This window comes from Brachyistius frenatus, unplaced genomic scaffold, assembly GCF_029030835.1.
Source record: "Brachyistius frenatus isolate BFR_SWC_R1_liver_20210118 unplaced genomic scaffold, ASM2903083v1 Contig_30, whole genome shotgun sequence".
Taxonomy (NCBI): domain Eukaryota; kingdom Metazoa; phylum Chordata; class Actinopteri; family Embiotocidae; genus Brachyistius; species Brachyistius frenatus.
This window is the reverse complement of record NW_027210629.1, coordinates 3,835,092-3,848,003: the sequence shown is the minus strand read 5'-3', so window position 1 is coordinate 3,848,003 and position 12,912 is coordinate 3,835,092. Positions and strand designations below refer to the sequence as shown.

General features: G+C 39.9%; 1 protein-coding gene across 1 annotated transcript in view; it reads left to right on the top strand.

Annotated features, from left to right (window-relative positions):
- The window catches only part of fbxl17 (F-box and leucine-rich repeat protein 17), a 222,339-nt gene extending 210,767 nt beyond the window's left edge, over positions 1-11,572 (top strand). The window contains exon 11 of the mRNA XM_069699583.1: positions 9,384-11,572. Coding sequence (XP_069555684.1) covers positions 9,384-9,521 — 138 coding nt within the window. The 3' untranslated portion in view covers positions 9,522-11,572. The remainder of the gene's footprint in view (positions 1-9,383) is intronic.
- Positions 11,573-12,912: the final 1,340 nt, after the last annotated feature.

The window sequence follows — 12,912 nt, the reverse complement described above, 5'->3', positions numbered from 1 at the left end:
TGGGTGTGTGTGTGTGCGCGCGCGCGCGTGTGTGTGCGCGCGCGTGTGTGTGCGCGCGCGTGTGCCACCTTGTGTTTTTTGCCATTTGAAGACAAAAAGTAGTCTCCGTGTACAGAATATCCAACAGGTCAACAGGACATTGTATTTATATTTCCAGTAACAACAATATACAACCTTCCACTACTCCCTGCAGTAAGAACAAGAACTCACCCTCTGCCTGTACCTCTGGTTCTCTCTTAGGGTTCTATCTTACACTCAGTGCGAAGTAGCGCCAAGTAGAGCACAAGTGCTTTTGCTGGATTCAGACCGAAGCAGTTGACATTGTCCTGTCCAGCACCCAGGTTGTTTACGTAGCAAATGTGCTTGTGTCCATCTGAGCACCCACGGGAATGTTGATCTTAATATGGGATGTGGTCTGGTGTGTTGTTGGACCATTTGTGTCTTGAGGCAAAAGACAGCGAAAGCACGATTTGCCAACAAAAACCTGGTTTTAAGTCAGTGGCTCAGTATTTTCCTGTTATTATAAGGGCGTTTTATGAAGATAGTAATATGCAGTTGAAGGACACACTTACACTGTGCTTGTTACTAAACAGGGACATGTAGCAGCACACAAGCGTGCAAAAGATGAAAAAAAAAAAAAGATTGCAATGTGAAACTTTCTTATTGTGTACATCAATCTGCACACGAGCAGAGAAGCATTCTTTCAGACTACTTGGCAAATCCGCCGTATTATCAGCAATTCGCAAATGTGCCAGCACACATGGCTTGTAAAGGGCATGGGAGATGACGCTGTGATTGGTTTCCTTTATGTTACACACAAAACACACCCATGATGATTTAAGAGGCAAAGTAGCACTTATTTTATCCAAGCCTTACTTTGCATTGAGATTATCCGCCAATAAACTAACACAAGTTGATCTGGACACGGCCTAAATCTATTTTTGACGTGTTTTAAACCATGCACTTAGATCATTAAAATATAGCCTTTACTGTTTGTCACTCTGTCAAACGTACCCACGGATAACCATTGGAATCTAATTTACATGAATTGGTAAAAAAACAAAATAAAATAAATAACGGTTGCCAGACGTAGTCCAAAAATAGACTCATGGTTTAATTAGACCAAATCCAAATTCTAGTCGCCCTGAACAAACACTTCACTACACTCCATCTTGTCTTAAAAAAAAACATTGTAACAATGTTTTTGATGAAAACACCTGATCAAAGCTAAAATACTGTAAATTCACCATTTTGACACACAAAAGAGCTGAACCAATACAACGGGGTTTAACGTGGACCCAAATTAGACTGAATGTTATTTGGATCCACACGGCCCCTGGTCTTGATCACTTATCCTTTAGTTCCTTGGATTGGTGACATGTGTAAACAGATGAAAATATCTATGAAATAATATGATCTAACTCACTCCTTTTTTTTTTTTTAAGACAAAAGTTATTTATAAAGTTATATTCTGGTGACTTTGTTTGTCTTCATTTCAGATAATGAATGCATCTCATTTCATGCCGAGTATTTTTTTAACACTTAATTTGAAGTATTAAATCCCCAAAAATTGGAATGATTACTTTCAAAACATTAAATCTAAGTGTAGGTACTCCAACACTGACCTTTTTAATTACCTTTATTTTAGTTCTGACTTATAGATATAGCTGTGAGGGTGTTTTACTTGTTTGTTTTCTGAGACTTAACAAATAAATTGTGGAAAGTCTCTTGAGTTATGGTATGTTTGCCTCCAGTGTGCAGAGATAAGAAGGCCGGTGTAGAAAGAGGGATTGGACTGAGCCTAGTACACATTCCTTTAGTTACCTTTGTCACCCGTGATGGAGTGTGGGGTTTACAAACCTGGCCTCCAGAACCTCTTTTTCTGACCCTGTTCAGTTGAGCCCCCATTCCTCTTGGTGTGTGTGTGTGTGTGTGTGTGTGTGTGTGTGTGTGTGTGTGTGTGTGTGTGTGTGTGTGTGTGTGTGTGTGTGTGTGTGTGTGTGTGTGTGTGTGTGTGTGTGTGTATGTGTGTATGTATGTATGTATGTATGTATGTCTGTCTGTATGTATGTATGTACTGACACCCTGCTTTTCAGTTCTGCTGCTGTCTGATATTGTGCAGGGATGAGGAGGACCAGACCTTGGTTGTCGTGAGTGGGGCCTGACCTGGTTTTTAAAACTACATTCGGAGCCAATGCGCTGCAGATTTCTGTGAGGCTTGCTTGGTTTTCTGAGACAAAATCAAAATGTTTGAGCTAAGGCTTTCCTCGCTGAAAGGCAGTCTATTCCTTAAGCTTCCAAGCCAATGCATCGATAGTTCATTTAGACATATTGAATCCTTCAGAATAAGTTTGTGGGGACTTCTTTGCTGTCTCTGTTCTCCTGAAATCTCCCTCTTTGTTATTTTCTCTCCTCTACATCGTTCCCTCTCCCCCTCCTTCCTCTCCTTATCGGAGACGGTGAACTATCTTTCTGTTGTCCAGTCACTCGTTTACAAACTTTACAACTGAGGCTTTTCCTCTGAGCAGTTTGAAGAAGGCTATAAATCTGGCCCTTTTAAATCCAGACTCGTTTAAGCCGTGTTTTACTAAGACCTGATGCACTGCATTCTTCTGCTGCCTAAACAGGCTTTTTAAACATTTACCCCAAATGTATTTACTAGTTGACTGATACACTGTCTACATGAGAGCAGACAGGGAATGGGGGGTATTTGTCTCTCTTTATGGGCTAGGGACTAGCAATGGCTGCCACATGGCCAAAGAAAATGGTGGGAAGAAGAAAGAAAAAGAAAAAAAGAGGAAAGAAGCCTGCAGACCTGTGCTTAATTTAATTTTTTTTTTTTAAACAGAGGAAATAAAAATACTGGGGCCTTTTTATTGTGGAAAACATTTGTGGAACATATCTTTGTTTTCTGAAATCTTCCTGCATATTCGTTAAAATTGATCAATATTAACCGTCAGTGTTTCCTTCCATACGTACAATGCAAACAACAATAATCCGTTTTCCCCTTGTCTGATTGCGAGGAGCACTCAGAGGGTGTCCTCACTATGACTAACATGATATCCATCTTCATGTTTGTGTTTCTGATTATCGATTTACAACCCCGTTCTTCTTTTTTCTAGCCAAGAATGTGGACTGCTGCAGCATTAGTCATCTTTACGACGTGTTTTGCTGCGCTGCTTACTGTAGAAGAAAGCCCAGTGTTTGTGGTAAATGTATATTTTACGTGGTGATAGAGTGCATTTGCATCAGAGGATTAGTCCCAAAAAAGGGGGCTCACTGTTAAGAGAGAGAGCCCATAAGAGCACTCAGAGAGGGAGACGGGGAGAGCAGAGGTCAGCTCAAAAACTTGCTGTCACTTACGTTCAGCCGTCTCACGTAAAAGTCAAGGAACAGCTGTCAACGTGCGCTCTCACACACACAACACAACAAACTGTTCTCGTTTACTGCACAACATATTTACATGAAAGGTGCTTTTTTTTTTTTTTTTTTTTTGCTGAACAATTTATCAGACTTGCATCTCTTTGTTTTTCCCTCATCCCTCTCTCGGCCTGTTGTAAACCCTGACAACAGCACATTACCCGTCAGGATGAATTACAGCGCACTTAGATCTGGAGGGCAGCATCTTTGAAGTTAAAATGGGGGAAAATATCATAAGTATAGGCTTCGGTCCAGATAGCTGTGGCTGCTCTCCCAGATGCTTCTCAAAGATTAGAATCATCAGTGAGTAGTGATCTGCTCTATCATATGGCTCATCCTACAGACTTGGCAGCGGGCTTGAAGGAGGAGTTGTACAGTACAGTACACTGGATCAGGACTGTTTAGGGTAAAAGAAAAAAACACGTCCCCCGAGGAGCCGTATATGTAAAGCACTATTCCAGTCACCACATCCCCCCAGTGTTTTCTGACAGTATTTTTAAGCTTATGTTGCCCAGCAACAACAAAAAATCATTTGGCACCGTTTTGGTCAGTGAGAAAATTTCAAAGAGGAAACAGCTGACTCACTAGCTTGAAGAAGTCCTAACTGTAACCAGAGGGCTCCCATGTCTACCATCCAGTGACAGTATTCGGTCTGACCTTCATGTCTGACATCAGCTCCGAACTGCAAATACCAAGCAGGTGTGGTGATGTCATCACATATCATACACCATAGCACTGAGCCATACAGAGGGCACACAGCCTTGTTCAAGATGGAAAGAGGAGGATTGTAGCTGTGAGGTCTGGTTACTTGCTACAAGAGGATTTCTTCTACAGAAGGCTGATGTTTCTAGGCAGGAAAAGTCTTACAGTAACTCTTGCTGCCAGGCTGGTGTAGTGGAGGTGAGTTAATGGATGCTAGGATGCAGGAATACCTCTGTCCGCTGATTTTCAGTATGTTATTGCACAATTCCAGTTCATTAAAATAGTTTCTAAACCAGGTAATTTCTGTGATTTGTTGTAACAATATAAAACGCATACAATCTGTGATTTGACTGACAGTTGAACATATTTATTCCTCATGCTTGATTGTCCCAGTGGCCACATTAAGATGATTGAATTACAGTCATTTTATGCCTGTTTTACAGCACTAGACAGTGATTATATTTCAAAACTTCAAAAACAAAACAACAGAAAGAGACTCATGTTATGGAAGTTTTTATTTCTGCACATTATCATAAGGAGCAGCAAAGGTCAGCACAATAGCTGGTTCTTTCATGATTTCCATCAAAGTAATTGTGTTGCATCGCACACATTGAGCATTGTCACAACCAGCAATTAGGAAATGATTCAGCATTTTGATTGGGAGCCGTGTTGTGCGTGCCATGTTTGCTCAGCAAGTGGAGCTGCACTAAATTAGCATTAATGAATGTTATGGCCTCCCATCAGCTTGACAGGTCTATTCTTTAGATCTGTTTTAATTGTAATTAAGTCCTGATTAACGAGCTAGGGGATGTTTCATTCTCTTTTGAAGAATATAGCATAGTATGTTATGAAGGCAATCAGGGGATTGTCATTTTATCTGTTAATGAGGCTCAGCCATATGTCATAACAAACTTAACTTGTCTCAGTAGTAGCAGCGTTTAAAGGCCTTGGTTAAGCTGCTGCTCTTCTCCTGCTTTGGTCCTCTGTGAAAGCAGATATGCGGCCACCTTTGTAGGCAAACCGCAGGTGTTTGTCTGGAGAGAAAGACGTGTAGGTTTGCCGCTGTGGCTGAAGACACTGATCGTGAACGACAACTTTCCTGTTCTCACTCTGGTCAAGCAACCTTGTCTTACTCTCCCTTATTCCTGATACCTGATAAAGGCTTTGACTGACCCCCACAAATCATTAAAACAAGAAAAAACAGGTGTGAGGCTGATCCAAAATTACACAAAAACATATATTCACTTTTTGAAGCCAGTTATGACATTTATTGAAAAGGATCCAGCAGTTGACAGAGCAGACAGTCAATGAAAAGCTTCCACCTCCTGATTCAAGCTAGTGGTGTGGTCAGATACCTGGATCAAATCCCAAAACACAGAAAAAATAGGCTGCATCAATCCTTGCTTCTGGCAACCTCTTTATGATTTAAATGTACTTTATTTGTTGTCTTCACATTAAGACATTTTCTTTTTCAAAAGAATGAATAGAAATTTATCAGCAACAGAAAAAAACAGAGTCTAAAGACAACCATCTCAGTCAAACAAAACCATAGAAAAGCAGAAGATATGACAACAACAAAAAATGCTCATTGGTTACCTGTAAATTATAGCAGCTTTTCATGAATCAAGTTTCAATCCAAATTAAAGGCAAATTTCACAAAATCCTCAAAAGAAAAAACAATGTTTCCATCCTCTTCTTTTGTCTGAATATCTGGAGGTGGGCACTTCGGGACAAACCGTTAGTGGTGCTATATCTCCAGTTGGATGCACTGAGATGATGTAATTAAAAGGGTTTCAGTCAACCCTCAAAGATGTGGAAAATATTATTGAAACATTGCTTTTATGTTTGTTTCATTGAGTATCACTGGGTATTTGTCTGATCGGTCCCACGTTCACTAGCATGAAAGCAAGTCATCAAGGACCATCTTCAGTGACGAGGAAAACGAAGGGTCTGGTAATAGATGATGGTATGTCCCCCACAGAGATTTGAGCTCGACATCATGGAGACAGAGTGGGATTATATGATTAAAGCAACTGAAACAGCATAAATCCACACAAGAACTGTGATAAGTCGCATGAGAAACTGTACAGAAATCTATTTTGAAGAGATAAAGGATAAACAGTGATTTCCACGTGCATAAAAACAGGTTAAAAATACACTTATCGTACCAATAAAAGGCGCTCTGTGGGTGACTTTTGGTAACGCACCGAGTGAATCTCGAATAGAAAAAGACTCGGAACTCTTCAGGAATTCTTTGTTGTTAAATCTCCTTTCATGCCCTGTATGTATAAACCAGGAAAAATCTCCAAAAGATATGTAAATATATATATATGTTTTGCCCATATTGTCAACATTACTGCTCTTCTTGTTGTGTTTGATCCTCTCAGTACATCTGGAGATTTGTTTTCTAAAGCTGCCTTGGACTATCCATATTGTCTCATAATGATAACGATAATAGTAATTAAGTTATTAACACAAAATCATGACTGTTTTATTTATGCGTCAGCTTTCCTAATGTATCACTGATCACGGCCCTGAACCATTTCCACTTTTACCTGCTGATTTAATGCACCTTTCCAGGAGGTGAGGTGTCGGGAGTATTATTTCAAATTTAAAAGCCTTCTTCCAGTCTCTGTTGTCTTTCTCCTCAACACCGACTGGAGAGAGAACTGAGGCAGGACACTTTTGGCACCTACTCTCGGAATTTTGTGATCAGAAAAACAAAAAACAGACGAAAGACTTTTTGACCCTGTGCTCGTGATTTTATTTTATTTTTCCTGTTCCACTGGAATCCTGATAGAGTCTGTTAAGCCTCTGTGTGTTGGCGTCAAACACCTGAACTTCAGCCTGCTGTTTCTTCCTTGGCAATCAAAGGCAAAGACTAACAGGCTGTTGTTGCCTTTTAGTCTTATTGGATTCACTTGTTCTGTGCAGCGTTTCCATCTTGACCCGAGAGACATTGGTGGTCTGTCGGCTCAAGAACACTTATTTCTGTCTCTGATTCGGCTGGTTTTATCCTGATTCTGTCAGTCTATTGTGTGCATCTGTCTGTCCATTTGTTTTCTCAAATATCTCTACTTGACCAGGAATTGCTGATACCCAAAACTTAAAGAAAATAGTTTTCAATGATGAGAAGGAAGGAATTAGACAGAAAATGACAACCAAAACAGATCATAACCTGAGCAAGAGCCAAGGAACTCTGACCATGTGAGACTTTTCTTCCAGAAAACAGAGACCTAGGGGCTCTTGGGCAATGAGCTCGGGGAAAACTGTGAAACACTTTGTCACTGCTTTGGCAACAACGGATGACTGTGTCCTCAACATGTGTGCGAGTGTTTATACATCATTTCCCCTGGAAAGTGTCATGCTCGCGGGTGGGCGGGGGTTGGTTCTGGGTGGGTTACGGTTCAGCCCTCAAGGTCTCCAGGGTTACTCTGCCTCTGCTCATTGTCAGATTCTCAGGCTTTCTCACTCTTGGCTCTCACTGATGGTCTGACAGTGTTAGACTGGCAAAGAAGTGCTGGAGTGGCTATTAGCCGCTTGCCTTTCCAGTCCTCTGAGAACATGTCTCCTTCATCCCAAGTGCTATTGATATGCTTAATGGAGAGTTGCACTCTGACTGCATTCCTCACAGTTCTTGCACATCTGCATTTTGGTATTTTTTTTTTTTTTTTTACATGGTATGGATCTCCATTTCACTGCTATAGCTCTGTGTTTTATTGTGTTCATGTGTCAACAGATATTTCTAAGTGAGCCAAAGATAACCTAGAACCTTGAACATAAAGGCCTCACTAGCCTTGTGAGCTCAGCTGTCCTCTGCTGCTAAACACAGTACAACAGTTATTGTGTGTCCATGTACACCGTGCCCGTCGTTCTTATTAGTCCAGTACACCATCATTTTTTACAGGACACTTGACAGTTCAATAATATGGCATCATGAGGTGATGCAGAGACTGATTTGTATTTTCCCCACTGAAATTTTAAGTCTGTTTTTATTACATCTGAACAAATATTTCTGTGAACATTTATAAGGTTTTAAGAAATACTCTCAGGATCCCTGGAAATCTTCTCTGACACCAATTTAATGATTAATGACAGATGCTGATTAATACACAAATCAAGTGTATTAACATAGGGCTGGACAATGGACCTATTTAATTAAAATTCCAATGCTATGAATCATTCAATCATGCCTAAATGTACGAATATTGCACATTTGATAAATGCTTATAAAGTAACAGTAGCCTCAATGCACTTACATTTAACCGTAAGTTCAAACTAAAAATTGGTGAAGTAACCAAATATTTTTAAAGGGAAGGTCAAAACTGTCTCTTTTCTCTGTCTTAAAATAATAGTCAGGTATCTTTATGAACATTAAAACAAGTATTTCTTCTACTGTCATTCCTCCTGTTCACCATGCTATTAAATAATCCTTTTATAAAGCTATCTGACTGATGGGGGCCAAAGTCCACTGTCCTCCCTCTGTGGAACAATACATTAAAAGACAGTTTTCAAAGCTTGTTTGAAGTTCACGTGAGTCTGCATCAGTCTGAGTGACAATCCATTACAGCCCAGCAGAGAAACATTGTCCAAGGAAACAGAAGGAAGGAGTTGTACTTGCACTACGGTAACTTCAGGACAAGCCCATTTGATGTGACTGCTGAAGCCTGCAAACAGCAGACAGAATGCAGACTGTATATTTTGTCCCCCATCACATCCACTGGAAAGACTTGATGAAGGGATTATTTAATGGGATGGAAAGGAGGAAAGACAACAGCGGAGGAAAAACGTGCCTACATACTGTATAAGCACCTGACTAATATCTCCTAAACATTGTGAACCTGTCATTAAACTGCTCATACTGCAACCCAACAGGTCAAAGGTGACCGACCGGTCATGAGAAAAGAGATACACACACTTATCTGAGTTTTGAAGTTAATGACCTTGAAACAGCTGTAGTTTTTTTTAGTCACCATGGAGGCGTAGACAGATGAACTTTCTATAATTCTTAAGAAGGTCTGGAACTAATAATAAATGCTTTGAATATCACCATTCTTTGACATATGATCATTTGCTCAGGAAGATGGTGTTATTTGGTCAAAAGCTCCAGAAAACAAGTACGTGAATCTTGAGTTTAGACTGATTTGCCAACATCAACTAATGATTATTGACACATTTCTTGTTATAGAGTTAAAACTAATCATTATGTTAATTGTGTGTGTGTGTGTGCGTGCGTGCGTGTCTGTGTGTGTATTTTGCAGGTGAACGAGGAGACGGTGGAGAGGCTGGTGGTCCAGTACCCTCACATTGTGTTCAGCACGGTGATGCAGGACTGCAAGAGAACCCTGGAGAGAGCTTATCAAATGGGCTGGAGCCCCAACACATCGAACACTTCGTAGCTACTGCTGGGTCTCACACACACACACAAAACACATAGTTACACAGAGGCCCTTTTGGTATACGGACACCGATACACAATATGTGCAGCTCAGTCATGTTTGCTTCTCATTTACTGTTCAAACATGCATGTAAACATGTAGCTACACACTCACAGACAGAAGTCCATCAACAGTTTCATTTGAAGCAGATCTCCTATTTTAGTACGGTATTTTATAATTAAGTGAGACGCCATACACCTACCAGTTTTAGGTTATAGTCAAATATGGAGCTGTCCTCCTCATCATTGGCAATAAATCAGATTAAATATAACAATATAGTGTATTTTCTCTGACCACAGCCGTGAGTGACTTGTTTGTTTTGGAGCAAAGCATTGCACCAAATAGTATTAAGTGATATGTGCTATAAGTGTAAAGGTTAAGAGTATTAAGCCTCATAGTTTTCAGTCCTCTGCATCATCATGGCTGGAGCCGAGGTAGAAATGCATGAGGACGGGGTTGACTGGTTTTGAATATATATATATATAATTAAAAAAAAAAAAGAATATCCAAACAAATAATGTGTCATGAAATCATGAGCAATGGTTGGGCCAGGATTATTTTTAATGCGAATAGATACAAAAAAAAAAAAAAAAAAGGTTTGTTGACCCAAGTGGGACCGGTGTCCTTGAGGTATTCACTTCCTCCAAACTGAACTGAACTGCTGCAGTGATATCACACAAGAGGGAGCAGAGACTCGCAGATCAGGAGGCATCGTCTGACCACAAAGACAACTGAACTGCCACGGCTTCAGACCTCGCTTGAGGAATTTTTAACCAATTTGTGATGTTTATTTTGTCCGATCGGAGCATTTTTTTTTTTTTTCCCCTCTCTTGGATGTTCAGTACAGTGTTAAAGGAATTCGTGGACTTGTATGTGTGGTGGGATTGTTGACAAGGCTCCATGTGAAGGACAGAGCTCTTTGCTGTGACTCAATATACACACTGCTGTCATACAGAAGAAAGATTCAGGCCAGAAGCAGTCAAAACTCTGGCAAATTCATGGCAGGAGAATGGCATTGATTATATTTTAAAAGTGCATGTTTACATTGAGATGCTTACCTTATCTTTTTTTTTCAGCTGGATATGGAGCACTTGTAAAGTTGAAATTAACATCCACATGACTTGGGATCAATGCTGCTTTTTATTGCCATGCATAGATTTACCGTCGACTGAGCATCAACCGCGAGTCATTACAGAGTGAAATTAAACAGTGCTCAAAATAGAAGTTGCCTTTGCCTAAAAATCTCCGGGTCCTATTTTCAGAATATTAACCACAACCACCTTGATGACAGGTAAGAGGAAGCCTTAAGTGGTTATTATTGCCCTCCAATAAGCAACACGTTAGCGACCCAGAATTTCATAACGAAATATTTAGCTTTAGTTTATCTGAAACCATACTCCTGTTATTTGATCTGATATATACATATATAAATAAGTACTGTGTGGGATTTACTTAGCCTAATATTAATTTTGAGCGTATACTCGTATCATTAGCAATGTAGCAATGCGATGAGCGATTTCTCTTTCTTAGTGGTGTAAGATGTAAAGAAAAAAACAGCCTGGGCCTCAAAGCGGGGTGAGAAGTTGGTGGCTGAGAGTTGATCATTTTTTCATCTATTCTATAGAAATCAAATAGTGTACAGTTAAAAATGCAAATAACCAGGGTATTTTTGTCTGGTGTGAACCAGCTCTGGGCTCAGCCGCCACACACTGTCACTCAGATACGAACAATAGCTTACTGAGCTTAGACTTTGAGTAGAACTGTAAACTTTGGACAGCATATTGAGATTTCAGACAATTAAAAACACATGCATTTTACCCTTGTCAGGATTTGTAGACTTAAACCGATGGAGAGTTTCTCCCTCGGCCTGTTTTTGTTCTGTCTCTGCTCTTTTGTAATCCCCATATGCACTTTCTTCTCCGCTAGATGTTGACACACTTGATTCCTGATTTGTTAAGGCAACCGTAAATGACTGGATTTACATAAAGATGAATAAAACACTACTACTTCAAGCTTTTTTTTCTCTTTTCTTTCTGTATGTGTGGAATTGAAGCGGGAGAAGAACATTCAGAGTGACAGTGGAATACTTTTCCGCTCATTTTACATCATCTGTGGACAGCTTAAACTTTCTTTTTTTTTTTTCCTGCAGGAGTTGCAGACCTTTTATTACATCAATTGCATTTCGAGACAGAGACGATAATAACTATAATGTGGACACGGTGAAATTTGATTTTAACACAGACTGCATCTGTATTCTCAGGTAAAATGCAAATAAGGATACCAGCATGTTTTTCATCATACCCAAACACCTTGGAATGCACAAGTATGACATACTAAAGCGTCTGTATTGTTAGAAATAAAGATGTTTTCCACAGATACCCATGCATTGATAATGTCTTTTCTATTGAGCACCATGACACAACAATCAACCTGCGTTTCCAGGAAGGTACACTTTCAAGGTCAGAACTATTTACAATCACAGGAGTTTCACATCTGAGACAAAGTGAGGAGACATCAGCTTGTTGCCCAGCAAGACAGCAAAGGCCCCAAAGAGCTAAAAAGCTGTCACTCAATATGTCCCCAGTCTTTGACAATATTATCCCTTTCAAGTGCCTGTTTTATTGTTCAATGTGTTTGTGTTGTTTCATGTCTAACGATCAAACGTAGGAGATAGCATCAAACAGGATAGGAAGGTTGGTTTTTTCTAGATTCTTTGTGTTGTCAACTCAATTTGTGTCAACGTTCACTTAATTCTTTGCTAAAGGAGGTTTTTTTTATCTTAATCAAAACATGCGGAGGTCTCTTTTTTGTTGTTTTCTTTCTGTCTTATACAGAGGCATGGATACAGACTGTATAATTAAAACCTATTGTATGTTCAGCGAGATTTTAGAACAATAGAACTACAAACTGTAAACTTGAATTTGCCACTTTGAAATGAGAAATACCGCAGATGGCATGAACACACCAGCACCTGTGCAGTCTCTTAGAACCAGTTTTGGTCGCCCCTCAGTAAGTACCACCTTTGTGGGCCTCTAATTTTCAAGTTTTTCTTGGACTCAAAAATGCCATGGTGTGTTTTAAGGCTTTCATTTGTGTTTTTTGTAGCAGATTTGTTTCAGTTGTATCTTCCCCAATAGCTCTTTGGAACGGTCTTACAAGGTAGTATTTGTTGCAGCAATGGGCCATTGTGTCGGATTGCTATAAATTTCACTGGGGTTCATTATATTTTGCCCACCACCTGTAACTGTTCAACAAAACTCACTTACGTCAGAGGAATAAGACATCACATATGCTGGAAACAGCAAATGGTAATAGAAAGAAAAGCTGAACAGTTCTGTTTCGCTTTCAGATG